Source organism: Salarias fasciatus, chromosome 23 (genome assembly GCF_902148845.1).
Source record: "Salarias fasciatus chromosome 23, fSalaFa1.1, whole genome shotgun sequence".
Taxonomy (NCBI): Eukaryota; Metazoa; Chordata; class Actinopteri; order Blenniiformes; family Blenniidae; genus Salarias; species Salarias fasciatus.
In genome coordinates, this window is record NC_043766.1 from 24,540,584 (window position 1) to 24,558,871 (window position 18,288).

General features: G+C 40.3%; 2 protein-coding genes across 2 annotated transcripts; both read left to right on the forward strand.

Annotated features, from left to right (window-relative positions):
• Positions 1-3,057: 3,057 nt before the first annotated feature.
• LOC115381703 (dimethylaniline monooxygenase [N-oxide-forming] 5-like) lies at positions 3,058-8,437 on the forward strand. Its single transcript, XM_030083265.1, has 6 exons — positions 3,058-3,189; positions 3,929-4,117; positions 4,210-4,375; positions 4,462-4,604; positions 4,817-5,016; positions 8,416-8,437. The coding sequence occupies exons 1-6, from the start codon at positions 3,058-3,060 to the stop codon at positions 8,435-8,437; spliced, it is 852 nt and encodes a 283-aa protein (XP_029939125.1).
• A 926-nt stretch (positions 8,438-9,363) lies between these two features.
• LOC115382281 (dimethylaniline monooxygenase [N-oxide-forming] 5-like) lies at positions 9,364-17,007 on the forward strand. Its single transcript, XM_030083985.1, has 10 exons — positions 9,364-9,478; positions 12,656-12,814; positions 13,443-13,631; positions 13,730-13,895; positions 14,039-14,181; positions 14,315-14,511; positions 15,237-15,372; positions 15,530-15,749; positions 16,181-16,253; positions 16,411-17,007. Exons 2-10 carry the CDS (start codon positions 12,683-12,685, stop codon positions 16,805-16,807), a joined length of 1,653 nt encoding a protein of 550 aa, XP_029939845.1. The 5' UTR covers positions 9,364-9,478; positions 12,656-12,682; the 3' UTR covers positions 16,808-17,007.
• Positions 17,008-18,288: the final 1,281 nt, after the last annotated feature.

Here is an 18,288-nt window from a genome sequence, read left to right on the forward strand (position 1 = left end):
GAAAAGTTGTGGAGCTCCTCTCTGATCTTCCATACATCTACGCATACCACATGTGTCCTGGTCAGGCTGCTGACCGTAGCTGATGTTGGGTGAAGCACGATACACCCTGAACAGACTCCATCACAGAACAGAAAGTCACACGCACACACAAACACACTCACTCACTCTCATTCACACCTAAGGACAATTTAGTGTCACCAGCTAACCTCACATCCATGTTTTTAGACTTTGGAAAGAAACCAGAGTGCTCAAAGGAGATCCGCCGGCTGTCAGCCCAGACAAAACCACGCCCCCGCCCCATGAGGGCTCCTGCCCACAGCCCAGAAACCAAGATTCGCTCATAGTGGGCCCAGTCAGTGAACTGACGAGCTTGTGTATGCCTTATGTCACATGTGTCGAACTGCAGTCCTCGGGGGACGGCACCCTGCATGCTGTAGGTCTCTCGCAGCTTATTGATTGGGCTTTGATTTACAAGCTTAAGGATAACATCTACATGAGACTCAAGTATGCTGAATCAGAGAAACATCTAAAACATGAAGGATGTCACCCCTTGAGGGATTCAGTTTGACAACCCTGCAACTGAACTGTACATACATAACTCATAAAGCCTTTTACCCGTCTCCACATGTTTGTCAGTCGCCGTCATCACCAGGACTCTGTGTTTCTGCTCTCAACTTGTCAGTGCTGGTATTTCAGTGTAGCCTCGTAAACCAGACCCGCCCACTCCTCATCCAGATTTGCATTTTGGAGCCCAACTCCAAAATCCAAACGTGGATGAGGAGTGGGCGGGGCTGGTTTACGAGGCAAATTTCAGTGTATATGTCTCTTAACACAGTATCAGCCTTCCTGACGTGACTCTTTCCTCTGTCTCTCCAGGTCTCCTGGGGTCTGCCCCACTGTAAGCATAATTGTTTTGTTTTTGTCAATTTTTTGGGTTCTGTCTTTGTTCTTGAATGAGTGTGGCTTTAATAAAAATAAATAAATAAATAAACATTGTTCAGTAATTCATTCTTTGAAACATATGCTTGTATCTATGCACAGTCCTCCCCTGAAGTTTTAGCACATAATTTGTAATATCTCCTAAAAAAAATTACTGAAGTGAAAGAGCATTTTTTTTTCTAAATGGAACTTATGTTTGATGCAAAAGAGCCAGTGATAAACAACAATGTTCAGCAATGAATAATGGAGGGCATCAGGTTTCCTTCTGTGCCTGTATTGTGTCTCATATGTTTTGTCTCTTCAAGTTTTATTCTAATTCCTTCCTGCCTGTCCTGGATTTTTGTTTATAATTTTGTCTTTGAAACTTTGCTTGAGTTTTAGGAGTCTCTTTCAGATGAACCATTTTGGATACCTCTGGTCTCAGACTTTTGCAATAAACTCTTTAAATCTTTGATTTTGTTTGAGTTTGCTTTTGGTTTTACCACAACCCTTAACAGAGGGCAGAATATAAAAACTTTAAGCTTTCCAAGTCACTGATATTAGAAGCCTTTGCTGTAAATCAGTACGGAATCACATTATGACTTATCAGTCGTGACTTTCAAATCAAATCACCTTCGATAACCGTCTGCGCACGTGACCTGAGTTAGCAGAATGACGATTTCCACGTTTTAGAAAGCCACGTTCCATGTTCTTTTGTCACAATGGTGAAGACAAAGGAGCTGCCCTGAGGACATCAGAAGGGATATTACTGACATGTACAAGACCTCCAAGAGTTATAAATCTATCTACTAAGACACTGAATAATGTTACGAAGAAGGCTGCCAAGTATGTAAATGTCAAGAGCCCCCGAGATGTAGGAGGAAGAGAAAAATTGATGAGATAAGTGTTTACGTTGGTGCAAATGGTGGAAAAAAAACCCACCATATCAAACATCCAAAACCTGGAACAGTCTGCGGTCATGGTTTCAACAAGTACCGCATGCTGCTGCATATTGAATCAAACAGGGCTTTAGAGGCAAAGGACAAGGACGACCCCATCGCTGAGGACGAGGCATTAAAAGAAATGACTGATCTTTGCCGAAGAGTACCTGGACAAACCACAATTATGGATAGTTAAAACAAAAATTGACCTTCTTGACAATTCTCACAACACTTTGTTTACAGATGGTAAATGGAACTGTGATGTTGATGGGCTGCTTTGATGCATCTGGCACTGGAGGGCTCGATCTTATCACAGGTATCATGAAATTAGAGAATTATGAATAGATGCCAGAATAAAATGTCCAATAAGGTGTAAGAAAACCTGGTTTGAGTTTAAAACATGTGTCCGAAAGTAGACATCCAAATGAACACAGGAAAGATTGAAAAGGAAAAAAAATGCACTGTTTTAAAGTGAAAACAATAATTTCTGATCTCGAAATAATATAATTGTAATGAATAATGTCAAGGCATTGCTTGGAAATTAAGAATTACTTTTACATATGAATAAAGGAAGTCCGAAGAAGTGCTGGAGCGGAGTGGGGGTTCCTTGTGTCAATACTGAAGACATTTTAGGAGGCGTGACAGAGCAATGTCAAATTTGAAGAGCTGAGTGCGTCACCAATGAGCACAAGCTTGGAGTCACAACAGTATCACAGACCACGTGACTTGGGCAGTGTTGGATGTAAGAGCAGATTTCATGTAGTCGAGTGTTGGAGATGTAGCTCCCCTAACTCTAAGATCAGAGCTGAAAATCAGGTTTTTTGTTGTGTGTTGTGTCTGGTGTAGTCTGGCTCGTTCATACAGTTTAAAGTCAATGTTTTTTTTTTGCCATGAATGATTCTACATACAAAAATGTGTGGGTGCATGCCTGTGCATGGATGTGTGTGTGACTTTCTTCCTCTTTACATTTTTCCTTTAAGTGGGTGGTAACTCCTATACAGCCTTCATTCCAGTGTCTCCACTTCATGGCCAGGTGAGGTTGCCTCAAGTGTTCGTCAACTTTTCTCAATGTAAAACTAAGATGAATGGAAACTGAATAACTTGGAACCTCTTTTTTTCTTTGTCTTATATTTTGTTTTCATGACATGGCACTTCTGATTTGCGTTTTTTTCCCTATCCACAGCACATATATGCAGTGATGGTGCAGCGCGTGGCAGTGATCGGAGCAGGTAGTTCAGGTCTTGCCTGTATCAAGAGCTGTGTAGAGGAGGGCTTAGACCCTGTATGCTTCGAAAGCAGTGATGACATTGGTGGCATCTGGAAATTCAGGGTAAGCAGAGGCTCAGTTTCTAGAAGCATCACAAGTACTGAATTTGTAATGTCAACCAAGGCAGATTTGATCATCCATTTAGTCTGCATTTATTGTTTCAAAAACCATTCAATAAACAATGGAAACTTGAAAGATTTAATCTTGTTAATGTTATTGCATCATTGTTGATTATTCTGTCACATTCAGCAATATTTCCACTGATTTCTGAGCAGCTGTAGGTTGTTGCTGCATTGTGTTGAGTCTGTGGTCATGTCTCTGTCAGGAATGTACTGCAGGCTCTTGGTTATCACTCAGCCATCGGCTGACATGGCATCATCTATCTTTGAGCCTATGTCACTGTACGACTGAGGACGAAGGAATTTAAGCCATTGTCATTATTACTCAACCTCTTCTTGAGTCTGTGGTGGCCTTAAACATTTCAGTAATACAGATGACAAGCATAGAGAATAATCCTGAGACCATAAAATAAATGCATCTTTTTGGGTTGTGTTGTGGTTTTATGTTAGATTTAAAATGTCTCTTTGGATTTGAAATGGACGGAAATGAACAGAATCACCAAACAAAAACCCAAAATATGGATTTACACTCTACATTATGCTGAGTAATTTTCATTTTACCATGTGATGTGGTAGAACTGTTACATCTTGAATCTTTTAAATTTGAGCAATTCTAAAAATAGTTTGTGTGCAGTAGTCACTACCAACCAAATCTCTCTTTCTATACATTATTTTGTCCACAGGAGTCATCTGATTCAGAGAGAAACCGCATCTATCGTTCTTTGGTGGTCAACACCTCCAAAGAGATGATGTGTTTCAGTGATTTTCCAATGCCTGCCGACTATCCAAACTACATGCACAACTCACAGCTGCTCCAGTACTTCAGACTCTATGCAGAGCACTTTGACCTGCTCAGATACATCAAGTTTCAGGTATTTCTAATCTAAATATTCCAAACATCAATACCACTCTTTTCCTAATATTAACTCATTTGTTCCTGTGATTGTGGGCGCACACACTTCAGACCTCAGTGAAGACTATAACACCAAGAGAAGACTTCCCTGTGACCGGTCAGTGGGATGTAGTGACTGTAACCCAGGGTGGAGAAGAAGAACAGCACATCTTTGATGCCATTCTGGTGTGTTCAGGTCATTACAACCAGCCAATCTTCCCCTTGTCGCACCTAAAAGGTAAACAGAAGGATGTGACATCTCTGAATCTGCACGTTCTTCAGAACGACAAGCCCTTTGAGGTGTGGCCTCTTGTCTTTCGCCAGGACATGACATCTTTTCAGGCAGGTGTTTTCACAGCAGGGACTATAGCGATGGAGATGCCTTCAGAGGGAAGAGAGTGGTGGTGGTCGGCGTCGGGAATTCAGGAGGAGATATTACTGTAGAGATTAGCAGAGCTGCAAACAAGGTAAAGCAACTGAACGTTGGAGCAACTATAAGTTTATCTGCAAGTAGAGAGGATTTCTTGACACACTCATAACCATGTGAAATACACTGTCTTCAGAAGGCTGAACAACTTTTTAAATGGACTCTCATTTCTCTGTGGGTGTTCATGAGAGTTTCCTGTACCGACTGCATGCTCTGTGTGATCACACCCATCCTGCTTATACTCCCCGACAGACGTTTCTCAGCACACGTGAGGGGGCCTGGGTGGTTGGCAGGATGTCCACCAATGGTCTCCCGATGGACATGACAGCTCTCACCAGGTTCAACAGCTTCCTTGCATGGCTGACCCCTAAATCCCTGGCTAACTGGGCAGCAGAGAGAGCACTGAACTATAAGTACGACCACCAACTGTACGGCCTGAAACCTAAACACAGGTAAAATACAGTTAAATACAGGCCTCATGTTGGCATGGAGGGGAAGACACGTTAAATCAGCTATATGTAGGAAAAAAAAAGATAAAGAAATTCCACGTCAGACTAAAGAAATGAACCATAGAATGGACTTTAAGCAAATAGTAACATTTTTAATACAATATTTCTCACACTTACCATTGTGCACATAGTGTTTAAATGTCTGTGTTACTTTCTCTGTCCTGCAGACTGTTGGAGAAAAGGCCTCTGATAAATGACGATCTTCCAGGTCGAATCTTTCATGGAGCAGTGGTCATGAAGTCCAATCTGACTGGATTCACGGAATCGGGAGTCGTATTTGAGGATGGCACAGTGGAGGAGAATATTGATATGGTGGTCTTTTGTACGGGCTACCAAGCAAACTTCCCGTTCCTGCCCTCATCTCTGTCTGACGGACCCAATGGAAACTTAACGCTGTACAAGTGAGTCAACAGAGCTCAGCTAATGTATCACATCCATCACTGCCAGACAATTAATTGATATGTTTTGTGCTTTTCATCAATCCATAATCCATGAGGAAGTTGAATCCAAATGTTTTGATACAACAAAGCACCAAATTTTCTTCTTTTTGAGTCAGTTGTTTATTAAAAAAAAAAAAAAAAAAACTTAAATCAATACAGTAGCTACTGGATTTAAGGCTGGTGCAAATGGGATTTTTTTTGGAGTCATCAATATGTGTCAATTTAGACATTTTGTGGAGCTAAAGTCAGCGGCTTTGCATGTCCTACATGCATTAAATGTGTAATCACTTGCAGTGTTTGGGGTAACACATTACAAAGTAACATATCACAGTAACAGTATCGCTTTTTTGGGCAATGAAGTAAAGTAACCCATTGCACTTAAAATATCTGCAATGAAATTACTTTACTGGACTATAGTAATTTGCTTTTCTGCATTAATTGAACTTGCCTCTGTATGAAGTCCTGGTCTGTTTAAATGGTGTAGGCCGACAGGTGGCCACAATTATTGCTTCATCTCACTCCGACCTCCGTTTACCACGCAACCTTTAGCACATAAAAAAGATATTTTTTTCACTCTGTCTGTATGACTTGATTTAATTACCGGTAGTTGCATTTCCCATTTATGTTTGTGTTTGGCGTTCACTGCATTTTTGCTTTAACTTCATAGGATAAAATCACCCTGACTTTATTTTCATATTTCTCAATGACCATTTAATTTTTTGTTTGAGATGAATCTGTTTGTAGGTGAAGAGTTTTTTCCAAAAGCCTGTGTTATGAAACTCATTTCATATGGCAAGACTCATGATATGAGCACACGACTCACAAACAATGGAGGTTGAATTATACTTTTTTTTTCCAAGTCTGGAAAAAAACATGGGGTTGATTGATGAAAAACAAGTCCAAAGTACAAGGTTCAATACAGAGGATAGCTTAAGACAGAGTCAGTATCAAGTAATGGTCAAACTGACATCAAGACAAACACGGCAATGAGCTGGAGCAAACACCAGAAGCTACTACAGGCATGAGAAAAGAAGTGGCAACCAACAAGACAGAGAACAACATGTGTATGCCAAGCAGCGTAAACACCCACCTGAAATGAGAGGAATGTTACTGGGGAACACAGGCAGCTGCCATACGACATACCATTACACAAAACCAGCACAATAAATAAACCGCAAACAAACCAATATAACAATAAGAACTGATAAGGCATGTTAAACATTCTCCTGTGTTTTAGGAGGGTGTTTCCGCTCTCCTTGGAGCAGCCCACCCTGGCCATCATGGGTCTTTTCCAGTCAAAAGGACCAATTATGACCACAGTGGAAATTCAAGCACGCTGGGCTGCGAGAGTTTTTGCAGGTAGATATACTCCTTGAAATACACGCTGTGTTTAAAAAAAAAAACAACAGTGTTTTTGTCAACATGTTGTGTCTTTAAGGTCGGACCTGACTACCGTCCAAGGAGAAAATGTTGGAAATCACTGAGACTGAGAGGAAGAGAAACCTCCAGAAGTAGGAAATCAACTTAAAACCAATGCCCTTGAGAAAAAACATCACTCATTCTCATCATGTTATGACTTCCTCAGGTATCCCTATGAAAAACATGCTGCCATGCAGACAGAGTACATCAAGTACCAGGATTTCATGGCAGGAGAGGTCAGTTCACTTTACGTTGAGTCTATAATACCGTAAATAGAAGTCAAAACAGTTATGCCAGTATTTCTTTGACAGATTGGAGCTCGACCAAACCTCCTGAAAATGCTCCTGCGAGACCCGGTGCTCTGGATGAAGGTCTTCTTTGGTCCCTCCACTCCCTATCAGTATAGTCTCACAGGGCCAGGGCGGTGGGCTGCCATGCTATTCTCACTCAGTTTGAACGGGTTGCTCAGCCTTTCAGAACCAGAGAGGTCCCTAAAGGAGCATCAGGGTCGTCCTTTTTGGGTTTTCAGTGGCTCTTTATGTTTGGAGGAGCCATGACAACAGCTGTGCTTCTGTCCAAGTATGAGATGATGCCAATGCTGCAAACAAAGGTATAGATTCTGGACAAACGTACTCACAAATCAGTGAGGTGTTTTGATATGATGTTTAACAATATTAAGTGTACTGTAATGTTTTATTTTCAAAATAGATCATCCAATTAACATATGAATAAACATTTTTGTCCGTTCTTTAGATTTCTTTAGATTTAATATATTTTATTTTATAGGAAGGTAGATAGGTATCTGAAAATTTCAATTGCTAAACAACTTTAAAAGTCATCTTAAAGTGTATATTTACTGTCATGGTTCCTGTGCTCCATCAATAAAGTTCTTATATTCTTGTCAAATCCTTTGCTTTTATAATTGTTATAATCTGCTCACAGTGAAGGTGTTTGTTGGTATGTCCACAAGGTACTACTTTGGACAATAACTGATACTAAGGCCAAGCAGTTTAACTGAATCCATCTTGTGCTCTAAATTTAATTTGTTTCATAATCTGTTGTTGACTACTTCAGATAACAAGACCCACATGTGACCCAATTCCTACTTTTTGGTGCTTCTCAAATCATTGAACACAGATCATGAAATGGCTCACCAATGAACAGGAGAAAAAATATTTGTTGTAAGAGTTGACTCATCATTTCTTTATTTATGTTATCATAAAAAAAAAAAAATAGTGAAAAAAAAAGTCCCTGAAATTAAAAAAAAAAAAAAAAAAAAAAAACTTTGCCTACTGGCCCCCAGAGAATCCAGAAAAGCCCTACTGGTGTGTACTACGATACTACGATAGTTGAAAGGGTGCTGCTATTTTGTTTGCTGACAACTCCTATGTTCACAACATAAAACTCTATCTGCAGTCATTCTTAATATGCAACAAAGAAACCGTAATCTTTCCATCGTCTCACCCAGATCAATGTTCCTCAGAGCAAAGAATATCAGTGTTTAACAGTGAAAACATCCACAGACACATTCACACCATTTAGCTGCAGGTTAAGGTGTACTGTCTCTCTTTCCAGCTGCCTGGGTTTCATCTCAAATTAGTTTTAGTCTTTAACTGCAAGAACACTTTGTGAACTCTATCATATGTCATATGACTAAAGTTATTCATCAATCCATCCATCCATTTTCTAAATAGCTCCATCCTTTTCAGGGTCGTGGGGGGCTGGAGCCAATCCCAGCTGCTATGGGCGAGGGCGGGGTACACTCTGGACAGTTCACCAGTCTGTCGCGGGGCTGACACAAACAGCCATGCACACTCACATTCACACCTAGGGGCAATTTAGGGTGACCAATTAACCTGACATGTATGTTTATGGACGTGGGAGGAAGCTGGAGAACCTGGAGGGAACCCACGCACACACGGGGAGAACATGCAAACTCTATACAGAAAGGCCCTGAACCCAGGCCGGTACTTGAACCCAGGACCTTCTATTATTATTTCTTAGCAACAGTGAGTAGTAACCAGAAAGAAAAACCACAAACTCTAGAGATGGAGGCTCGAGCTGAATCCAGATTCAGTCAAAACACTGCTATCTCTGCTATCTCTGTTCAAACAGACAATCGGACCTAAAACAACAGCTCTGTTTAAACAATTCCAGTTGCAGCTACATGACAGTAAGATTTTTAAAGTGAACTCTTAAACTACACTCTAATTAATTTGATGAATTAAAAAAAAAACCTGCTCCCTCCTCATACATGTCATTTCTTTAACAAGATTTTTTTTTATTATTATTTGTTTGTTTTCATAACACAATTTCAGATTGGGATGTTGCTGTGCTTTGGTATTTTAAGAAGCTAAAACAGGTAAGACTTGCTGAGGTTTTTTGTTTGTTTTCTGACCCTGTGGGTTGAGGTCCCGCCCTCCCTACTTCCAGGAGACTTCCACTGGGTCAATCATCAGCCTGCCCTGTCTGCACTCAAATCCAACTGTCTGGCTGGACACTGCTCCACTTTTCTTCTGTCCCGCTGAAGAAGCACCTAAGACAAGGTAAAGCAAGTGTCAAAGATTTGCATGATATACTTCCTATTGCACTTTTAAGAGAAGAGGTTTTTGTATTAGTTTTGTTCCATCCCAGTCTGTGGAAGATTATTGAGCTGTTTTCTTTGATCACCAGAATTTGACTGCTCAGTGCGCTTTTTTCAGTTGAAAGCAAAAAATAGTTACTTCTATAGTCTCCAATATTTGTATTTTATTCTGGTAAAAACGCTTGTTGGTCATTTTTTTTCTTGCTTGTTCACTCGTGGCTGCAGCTGTGCAGCTGATTACTCTAATAACCACTCTAAATCCATTGCCACTTGTAACATCGACTTTGCACAAACAAATGCATTTATTTGATTTAAAAGGCCAGAGAAATCCTTGTTACCTGTTCTGCGTTTGCCCCCCCCCCCCCTTTTTTTTATTTTTTTTTTTTATTTTCTTTTTTCTTGTACAAGTTAATCTCAGGTTGCTGATTTTCCCTATAATATTGCAATGTCTTAATTGGATTCTGCTGTGCCAGGATGGATATTTTGTTTTTGAAGTGTGCAATATCTGCCAAATTTCATAGGCGCCGGCACATTGTATAATGGCAACCTGTATGTCTGTTATAATATAAAATCAATAAAAACATTTTGAAAAGGCCAGGGAAAAAAATACTGAAAGTGACCAAACATCTGAGCTGAGATGGTTGAATTTATTCAATCTCCCATTTTTATCTAGCCTGCTGTTTAAACTCTTTCTTTACAACCCTCAGGGTTAGGGAAGACATTTTTTTAAGTTCCCTTGAGTTGATCTTTAACATGTATTTCTTCAGTGCATTAAGCCAGAACGCACCCGAACGCCGTGCAGGTAAGAAATATACTGGCCTCTTCTACAGGAACGCCCCGGAACGCCTCTGAAAAGCAACTTTCACTCATGCATACAAAGCGAGCCCTTTTTTTTCCAAGCAAATTTTACCGAAATAAGTGTAAAATTGATGAATACATAAAACTCATTTCCAGACTACGTCTTCTGTGACGTATTGAACAAGGTTAATGCGCCTAATGAGCACTGGAGCACTTGCTTACTGTGACAGGTTGCAGCTTGTAGCGGCAGTCTCTCGCTGTAGCGTAACGTTAATCCAATGTCCACTGTTGTGTGTTTTTTGCAGACAACAGGGTAGTCATTTTTTGCAAAATAATAAAAAAACATAAATCCACAAGTAATAAATTGTGAGGGTTCACGCGTCGTCTCTCTGTCATGCGAGCAGCATCACTACTTCCGCAAACAAGCACACGTGGAAGTGAGGTAAACTCAATGCGTTCTTTTCATTGGATGGCTAGTTGCCTTGGTAATGTAAGGACACTCCCCCCGTCCCCATCTCAAGAGACAGCCAGGACAGGTCAAAAATGCAAAGAAAAAAAAATTAACTAAAAACAACATATATATATTTTTGTGTGTATATATATATATATATATATATATATATATATATATATATATATATATATATATATATATATATATATATGTATATACTGTTTGGTGCCGCAAAGCATCATAGGAGGGGATTGTTCGGGCCGTTTCAAGATGTATTTTGTGTTGAAATTTGTTAAAATGTACTTCGTTTTGTTGTAGGTGTGTTAAGTTATTGTTTTTATATGTGGTGATGCAGTTTTTCCGGTCTTTTTATGTTAAGTTTCATTTATTTTATGTTGGACCAACAGTGAGAAGGGTCGGTGTGAGAGTGACTTGGCCTCTGTGCGAACATTGTTTGGTGTGAGTAACATGCTCCCCGTATATAATTGTTGTTACAACAACAGAAGTGTTGAGCAAAAGGGTAGTAGTCCTCATCAATTGTTTCCTCCATCATGAAATGGCCGCCATCACAATATGTATTATATTTACACATTCAACAATAAAATTAAAGCAATCTAAAAAAAACCATTTTGCTTTCAAGGATGTCAAAAAAAGCAGGCTTTATCAATATCTGTTATGTACGACGCTCGCACGCTTTGTGCGCAAACTAAAACATGTTTTTGAGTTGCACAGTTCCTGCAAGAATCTTATCTTACTTTCACCCCTGTGTGCTTCCCAAATAATTCCAAACTAGAATTTGGCACTCAGAGAGCGCAGACTTCCGCCACAGCTCAAATCAGTCACCAACAACCAGAAGAACACCATGATAGGTTTATTTAATTTGAAAATTGACCGGATTGTCTTGTATTTTCCGTTCCCGACTTCCTGTCTGGTGCGATCTGCTCTGTCCAGCTTTACAACTGGCGCTTCATGACGCGAGCCACTACACCGATCTGAAACTGGGTGCTTGCCGCTTCCGCGTGCGGCGCGTCCTGTGTGAACCAGGCGTTTGTCCCTCCCCTTGTCGGCGGGCCTGCCCAACTATGTCAAAGACTGCCCTATCTCTCAATGATAAAGAATCCTTTAAAAAATTCCTGGATCCAGACAGTGATCCGGATCATCACCAGAATTTAATGGATTCTGAGTTAGCCCAAGACCCACATTTCCACAAAGTTTCATTGCAATCCGTCCATAACTTTTTCCGTAATGTTGCTAACAAACCAACCAACCAACAAACCGACATGATTCCATAACCTCCTTGGCGGAGGAAATAAAAGTATAATTTTAGCAATATGGGATTATCAACATGCAAAATATACGTTTTGCAAAAACTGACTTAACGCAGAAGACTGTTTCCATTTATTATGAATGGATTTTTTTAATAACAAAGAAAAATGCAATATTTGTCTGTAAATTCAAATTAAAAAGGCCAATGAAGTAGTTCTTCTAAAAAAATATATACACATATGGCCCTAAAAGACAGGTAAATCACTATTCTGAAACATTGGTGTGAAGTAGGAGAAAGAAGGGGGGAAAAGACGAGACATGACACAGTTGTAGCTCCATAGGGTAAGATAAAAACCACTTTTATTTGGAAGAACAAAGCTTAAATAAATTTACATAGACTGAAGTGTTTCTATTTATCATGTGTGCAATTATGTCAAGACTTGATATCATGTTTATCTGATATCCTGCAGCTCTGTCAGTGATTCCACTGTGCTAGGTTGTCCCCAGGAAAACTATAGCTATAAATATATATCCTAAAAAGTAAATTCTGCTCATTCCCTACTTTTATTTCTAGAAAATAGAAAGGTATTTTGAGGACTAATGACTAAACCTCCCCCCCAGGTTGTCTTGCTTTGCCTGTTCTGCAGCATGGTTCAGACGGTAGCAGTGATCGGCGCAGGCCCCTCTGGTCTCACCAGCATCAAGGCCTGTCTGGATGAAGGCCTGCAGCCCACCTGCTTTGAAAGCGGCAATGATATTGGAGGCCTGTGGAGATTTAAGGTGAGAGACGATGCTTCAATGTAAATGCAGTTGCAGCTAATGAGCGGTGATGACCAGAAACACCGATTGTCCTTTTATTAAAATCCTTTAATTTTAGTCAGAGTTTGGAAATTGTAAGGATTTGAACACATTTGGCAAGGGAGATTTTTGTGATGAAGGTAAGAACATCCCCCAAAAAACTGCAGCCCCTGCGGGGTGTGTCCAAGTTGCAGTACTCAGTATCTATTGAGACTAATTCAACAAAGAGTAATAAAGTAGTAAATGAGTGACAGGCTAATGGAAGCTGAGGCTTCTTGATGCATGTAGTGTGTGAAGTCTGAGCTGTGTGGTTTGAATCAACAGGAATTCCTGCTGGTTCAGACTGAGAAAACACTCAGAACTCCACTCATTCTTTTATATCAGGCATTGAAACAAACACGAACACAATTTCATACACATGGCCATAACTTCACTGTATATTTTTGAATGATTATAGCATTACTTGAAATAATTACACTCTTTTTTTTCCAACAACTTCTGAAGCCTCAGCAATAATATCTTGACAATTTTTTTTTTCAAACACATAAAAGTTAAATTTTTTTAATTCCCTTTGTGACTCTCATTTGCCTCTCTTGCTCTTGGGCTACAGGACAAGCCAGAGGCTGGACGGGCCAACATTTATCAGTCGGTGGTGATCAACAGCTCCAAGGAGATGATGTCCTTCAGCGACTTCCCTCCTCCTGCCAGGCTCCCCAACAACATGCACCACTCTGAAGTCCTCTCATATTTGCGGCTCTATGCTCAGACCTTCAACCTGATGGGGCGCATCAACTTCGAGGTCAGACGGCTCTGAGCTCTGTTCTCAGGAAAACACACAATCACAGTGTAAAACATTAATATATTAATATAAATGATTTGTGGCTATGTGAATCTCAGACGACTGTAGTTGGTGTGAGGCAGAGATCGGACTTTGCCGTGACGGGCCAGTGGGAGGTGGAGGTGGAGAACAAGGAGGGTCAGCGGGACACTCGTGTTTTCGACGCAGTGATGGTCTGCACTGGACATTTCACTCATCCTCACCTGCCTCTTAAAGACTTCCCAGGTAAAGAAAACTCAACTGTACACTGAGACACACACTCCAACTGTACAAAAAGAAATCTACATGAAGCACGCAGCACTGGGATTTTTTTTTTTTATTATTATTATTATAATTCTTGAATGTTGCTTATTTTCATATGCTTTCAGGAATTGAGAGTTTTCAGGGCAAATATTACCACAGCTGGGACTATCGCAATGCTGAGGGACTGGAGGGGAAAAGAGTTTTGGTGGTGGGGCTTGGGAACTCTGGAGGAGACATTGCTGTGGATATCAGTAGAGTTGCTGAAAGGGTACGTAGGAAAACGATGCTTCTGTTCCTCAGGCGTGGAGCTAAACTATATGTCTTTATTTAAGGGTTTAAGGACAGCATCATTGTTTTATATCAGATGGTCGCCTTATCTGAAGCCTGTTTGTGACCTGCAGGTGTACCTCAGTACCAGAAGCGGAGGATGGGTCTTTCCCCGAGTTGGACCGCGGGGTGTTCCTTTCGATACTGTGCTCATTACTCGAAAGTATGATCTGATGTACAAGCTCCTCCCCTCCAGGATGAACAGGATCTTGGAGGAAAAGCTGAATGACGGCTTTGACCATGAAGTGTATGGCCTGAAACCAAAGCATGGGTAATGTATCGTAATGCAGCTTTAGGGTCTCCTGTTGTGATTTTACAGATTTCTCCCTTCCTCAGCAGGCCAAGTTGAAACGAGTGAGTTCTCCCTGAGCTCTGCAGAAGCTTGACAGGGACGATGTGATTTGAATTACATGAGCTAGTGAAGGATCAGAAACATATCTATGCATCTAGCTCACTGTTTAAAGAAACGGCTTTCATCATAAATAAACGTGTTTGCTTCAAAATGAGAGCACTTTGGTGGAGCTCAATCAATCCTCTCTTAACTGCCTTCAAGCAGTCCTAAATGCCGTTTAACAGGAAATACTGGTGGGAACATATTGCCAACCTCCTTCACCCTCCAACCCCAAAGAGAGCTCTCAGGTCTGGCCAACAAAAAAACTACTTGCGGTCTATCAAAGTTGCTCTATAGATACATTTTACTTACTATTCACGTTGAGGCTTTGGAAGAACAAGGGTTATTTTTTCTGATTTTCCTCCCATCTTTTATTTTCCATTCCGTCATGATGCCACCGTGTGTCTAACTTTGTGTCCTCAGTAGTCGGAGGTCTTTCCTCTGTCCTCTTTCTGTTGTTATATTTTTTTCTCAATATTTTTCCTCCTGTTACTCCAAGTGTTGTCATGATTATGTTTTCAATATTTCACATGTGGGGCTGCATAAAATTGATTTCACACGTGTGTGTGCTTTTCTGTTTTGTTTTGTTTTTCCCCCCTCTGAAGCGTTTTTGCCCAGATTCCTGTTGTGAATGACCACCTGCCAGCTCAGATCCTCTGCGGTCGTGTGCAAGTAAAGCCAAACGTGAAGGAGTTCTCTGGGTCCGATGCTGTCTTTGTGGATGGGACTGTCGTTCAAAAGGTGTCATTTACTGAATTAATATCACTATTGATGAACCCATGTTTGCTTGAAAAAATAAATAAATAGAGAATGTGTATAGTTTTTTTTAACTTCTTATTTTAATTGTGAAGTATGTATCTGCACAGTCAACTCATCGCCGTCCCTCCTGTCTTTCCAGGTGGATGTTGTGGTGTTTGCCACTGGATACGACTACAGCTTTCCATTCCTCCCCACCTCACTGCAGGCTAAAAGTGGCTACAGGCTGAAGCTCTACAGACACGTCTTCCCTCCTGCACTGGACCACCTCACGCTGGCTGTGGTGGGCTTCATCAATGGTTTTGGAACCATCAACACTCTGGCTGAAATGCAGGCACGCTGGGCCACAAGAGTGTTTAAAGGTATATTATGATCGAAAATTAGCTTATTTTATCATCTCCTACAGAAAATATTCATATAAGTGACACTAGGACTTAGCCACTATAACAGGAAGATGTTCTAGAAGTCAATAGTTTTATTTCCGTGTGTGGAGTTGCCATTCTCCTGCATCATTCAACTTCTGCTGACAGTCATCCCGATGGTTTTCCTACTGATGGCAGCCTGGAGCCATGATGCTATCTCCGCTTTGCTTCAGTGTTGAAATAATGTTTTGAAAATGAAAATGAGTGGGATTAGACACATGACGTTATGTTCTGAAATGTCTATCAAATCCAGACCTAAATATCTGAAAATAAAAATATTTATGTTTATGTTGTGATATTTAACACTTTCCAGATTTTTGTTGTCTTTGTATCTTAAATGACTTAAATTTGGATTTGTTTTCCTCTTTCAGGCTGCATCACTCTTCCATCCAAGCAGACCATGATGAATGAGATTGAGAAGGAGACAGCAACCATGCATCTGAAGTAAGGAAAATGCGTGGAGCTGTTTGTGGCTCCCACACGCCGTTCAGCTCTCAGAATCATTACAAACAAGCAGCAGCAGTCATTTACAGAGTCTGTGGAGTTTAGGCACTTCATATCTTTTTTTTTACAGTGATCTCTTTTGTGTTGTCTGCTTTAGTTTCCGGTGCTCGGAGCGTAACCCCATGTATGTGGACTACCTGACCTACATGGACACCCTAGCTCAGGAGCTCAAGATTCAGCCAAACAAGCTGTGGCTCCTCTTGAGCGATCCCAGACTGGCACTGGAGGTTTTTCTGGGTCCCTGCACTGCCTACCAGTATCGTCTGACTGGACCAGGCCAGTGGTCTGGAGCGCGCCAGGCAATCCTCACGCAGTGGGAAAGGATCCTCGAGCCCTTCCAGACCAGAGTGGCACCAAAAGCGGAGCCCAAGTCCTCTTGGAAACCAGTCCTTGTGACGATGATCTTTGCTGCTACTCTGCTCTGCTGTCTCTACAAATACCCTCCCTCCTTTATCACCTCTCTCATGAAGTTCCCGTCTCTCAAATTGCTTTAAAAAAAAAGTTGGCATCAATGTTTTTTTGCCACAAACTGTCATTTGGTATTAGTGGCATAATGTTAGAAAGCCGACTGTGAAGGAATCATTGAAATAGATACTTGATAGTAACTGGATTTAATTGGTACTACTGATCCTGTTTGCTTTTAATGGTGATCACCGTTCAAAAACTGACCAAATAAACACATTTTAAAACCTTACATTTTATTGGTCACCATTGATTTGGTAAATGAAACATTGATAATAGTATTTGCAATATGGTGTTCTTTGCAGTCAGACACTTGATAAGTTGTGACAAGATATATATTTTTTCATCATTTCTTATACTTCCAATTAAATAGCACCATATACATCACTCAATAGAAAATAACTCACATGGCCCCTGAAACCCTCCAAGAACAATCCCAGCTCAACTTTATTTATAAGAATCAAACCCTCATCTTTCATCTTTCACATGAAAACTGAAATGTTGACATGGTGCATTTTAATGGGGATATTTAAAGCGAGCTATCACCTTAAAGTGAAAGAGGCAAACAAAGACAGACACACAACTGCAAGGAATCTTGCTTATCCATTTCAAAAAATGATCAGCTGAGTTTAGGTTTACTGAACAAGAACAATGCTAATTGCATGAGACCAGTCAAGAAAGGCTCAGAACCACTGATCTAAGCAAGTTTTGTCAGTCTGATACATTAATTATATAGTGAAAAACAATATGTGAAAAATATCAGAAAACATAACCTTTCTTTACTCATTCTTATTTATGTTCCTGTATTTGTATTTCCATGTAGGTAGGCAATGCTCATGTTAATTCAGTTACATAACAATTGTTGCTGTAGGATGTGCTTTAAGTCCCTTTAAGTTGCAACGTTAACTTTAATAATAATAATAATAATGATAAGAAGAAGAAAATATTATCAGTTAGACTATTCCTCGTTTCTCTTTCTACTAAAAAAAAAAAAAAACAAAAAAAAAAAACCACTGCACAGAAAAGTACAAATTTAGAAGTATTTAAATATTTTCACAAAAAATTGTGGTTGCATGAAGTGCCATTTGAGAGATTTCATTAGTCTATCAGATATCAGCTATCAGATTTCACATTCTGTTTAAGTACGAGGCTGAGCGCTCAAAAGGTAAATGATGAAACAATTAGATTTTTCTTTGAGTATAAAGCGGTCTTGTTTCCATCCATAGCAAAGCTGGTGAGTATACTGTTATGGGAGAGTTTTCATTCATGCATCTTTGTTTTGACATTTTTTAACAATTTAAACACAAACAAATGTTCCATCCACCTTCTACACCACTTTTACACCACCCTTCAGGGCCATGGGATGCTGGAGCCAAACCCAGCCCACTGCAGAAGAGAGCGGGACGCACCTGGACAGGACTCCTGTCCATCACAGGGCGAACACAGACACAGATGATCACACACACTCTCGTTCACAAAGCTGGGGTCAAAAATTGACCTGACATAAATGTTT

Coding starts and splice junctions, on each gene's coding strand:
- LOC115381703 (XM_030083265.1), top strand. CDS start 3,058: ATGGTGCAGCGCGTGGCAGTGATCGGAGCAGGTAGTTCAGGTCTTGCC. Junction 4,376..4,461: donor CCCCTTGTCGCACCTAAAAG/GTAAACAGAAGG, acceptor GTCTTTCGCCAG/GACATGACATCTTTTCAGGC. Junction 4,605..4,816: donor TTAGCAGAGCTGCAAACAAG/GTAAAGCAACTG, acceptor ACTCCCCGACAG/ACGTTTCTCAGCACACGTGA.
- LOC115382281 (XM_030083985.1), top strand. CDS start 12,683: ATGGTTCAGACGGTAGCAGTGATCGGCGCAGGCCCCTCTGGTCTCACC. Junction 15,373..15,529: donor ATGGGACTGTCGTTCAAAAG/GTGTCATTTACT, acceptor CTGTCTTTCCAG/GTGGATGTTGTGGTGTTTGC. Junction 15,750..16,180: donor GGCCACAAGAGTGTTTAAAG/GTATATTATGAT, acceptor TTCCTCTTTCAG/GCTGCATCACTCTTCCATCC.